Below are 2193 nucleotides of genomic sequence, written 5' to 3' on the forward strand. Positions count from 1 at the left end.
CGCTTGGAACCATGACTCAAGCAAACAGTGCCCTACATTTGATTATGGGATTCTGAAATGAAAGAAAAATATTTCTTGCTGGCATCATGATGCTTACCCAGGGTGACTCACCACACCAGGAAAAAAATCAAACCTAATTGGATTGAACTTTGAAGTAACAAAAAGTCTGCACACAACAAGGATCTTCCTGTCATTTTGTAATGGAAACCACACATTGATTGGCACAAAAACATTTCGGGGGAGTGGGTGGCTCGAGGAACTGATCTGGTTGTTATTTCATTGAAGAGTTAGACAACAGCAAGTGCAGCAAAAACCCAGCTTGAGGGATCTATAAACGAGCGACACCAGCCCTTAGCACTAAAATATCAGACTGTCCCTTGAAAATTACATTTCCTGCTAACTAAAATCCTATACAAATCTTACTCTGAGGATATCCAGGCCACTGGTTGGATGGGCAGGAACTCATCTGCTCTGCTCTGTGTCTGATGTTCACTTTTGCTTGGTGTCTGTGCTGCAGCTGTATCACTTCAGATGGAAGTGATTGCCAAGCCCCACACTTTTAAACATGAACTAGTTTTAAATGAAGAACCTAGAGAGGGAGAAATCTTTTAATGGCAAATATCAGGAGATATCTTTTGTCTTTAGAGGGAAATGCTGTCAACAACTAAAGCTCTTACATTTTTGCCTTTCATTCTCTAATATTCCTATCTGCCAGATTACAGAGGTGCCGTCTTAATGTTTCCTAGACACACTTTACTCAAGTCAAAATAATCAATATTATGGAAAAGCTGGTGTGGATTTTAAAGAATTTAAAGTTTTACCTCAGGCTGATGTTTTACGTTAACAGGTCACATTCATTGAGCATAAATATTATCACAGGTTTCAAAATTTTCGATTTGAAATTATTTAGGTAAGTTCTTTCAAAGTACAAGGTTTCAGAGCTCACCACTCCGGTGCTCAGAGTGCTGTTCCCATGCTCGAAGACCGCGCAGGTGTCCGTGGCCAGAAGCCAATAATCCGTCCCAAAGGCAATGAGGAAGAGCAACACCCCAGTGCCTCCGAGGATCCCGGCTGCCAGGGCGGCTGCTCCGGCCTTCATGGGGCAGCAGGGGGGAAACCAGCACAACTGGAAATGAGAAAAGGAGGAAAACCCCCAAGTTTCCCAGGTCTCTGGAAGAGCAGGGCCAGAGGATTGCTATTTTTGGATGTGGATAACGATCTCCTGGCTGGTGTGAGTTTCAGTGGGTGGTGGAGCAGGACTAATAAAAGCAGATGACCTGGCACAAGCAAGCAGCTGTGGCATTAAGGATCATGACAAACAGCTATTGAGGCAGAGCAGGGAGCCATCCAAGGCGACACATGGCTGCTCCTGCCGGAGGAGTGGAGCCGGGAGCCCTCAGGACACGGCTCTGGGTCACGAGTGCAGAATTCCCAGGCCACCGGGGAGCTTTTCCCATCCCTCTCTGCACGGATGAGCAGGGGTGGACTCAAAGGTTTTCCCCACACCATGGAGCCCGTGGTGTCCTCAAGCACTGCAGTGATACCTCTCACTGTGTCCCACAGGTGGCACTTCTGGAATTTGCGTCTCCTTCTTCCTCTGAGCAAAACTCTGATGCAGCTTTTACAGAAAGCAACCTCAGGGATCCAAGAAAAACATTAAAACAGTGGGAGATCTTAAATATCCCAGCCCTCTTGGAAGTGATGCAATCACCACCTTTGCACCAGGCAGGTCCACATGGAGCTGGACAAGGAGCATCCAACCAGGTGCACACACGGACACACCGGGGGTGTCCTGCAGTTGTAAATGATGTTCTCCCTCCTGCCACAGAAAAGTGGATTATATGGATCCATACCCCTCACACCCACCCAGCCTGCCATGGGAGAAGTGTCTCCTGGGAACATTCCTGCATGGAATTTCACTGCCATTTACTTCCTAATGTTTTTGGCTTCTACTGGAGCATCTGCTGCAGATCACTGCCAGGAATGGGATGCCAGACTAGGAAAATTATAATTTCTGTAGTGCAATAACTATATTCCTGTGACATGCCAGGAGGCTGGGAGAAGAAATTTAAATTATAGTCAAAAATCAAGTTCTGGTTTTCTAATCTTAGCCTTAGTCATGACCTGCTCTAAACAGGGGGAAGAAATGATGCTGACTTCCCTATCCTATGGGAAATTGTGTTGTCAAATTAA

General features: G+C 46.1%; 1 protein-coding gene across 1 annotated transcript in view; it reads right to left on the bottom strand.

Annotated features, from left to right (window-relative positions):
• Positions 1-1972, bottom strand: part of LOC103622573 (transmembrane protein 182) — a 15696-nt gene extending 13724 nt beyond the window's left edge. The window contains exon 1 of the mRNA XM_008641556.2: positions 947-1972. Within this exon, the coding sequence (XP_008639778.1) occupies positions 947-1099 (153 nt within the window). The 5' untranslated portion in view covers positions 1100-1972. The remainder of the gene's footprint in view (positions 1-946) is intronic.
• Between the last annotated feature and the right edge of the window lie 221 nt (positions 1973-2193).

The sequence above is a fragment of the Corvus brachyrhynchos genome, unplaced genomic scaffold (genome assembly GCF_000691975.1).
Source record: "Corvus brachyrhynchos isolate BGI_N302 unplaced genomic scaffold, ASM69197v1 scaffold220, whole genome shotgun sequence".
NCBI classification, from domain to species: domain Eukaryota; kingdom Metazoa; phylum Chordata; class Aves; order Passeriformes; family Corvidae; genus Corvus; species Corvus brachyrhynchos.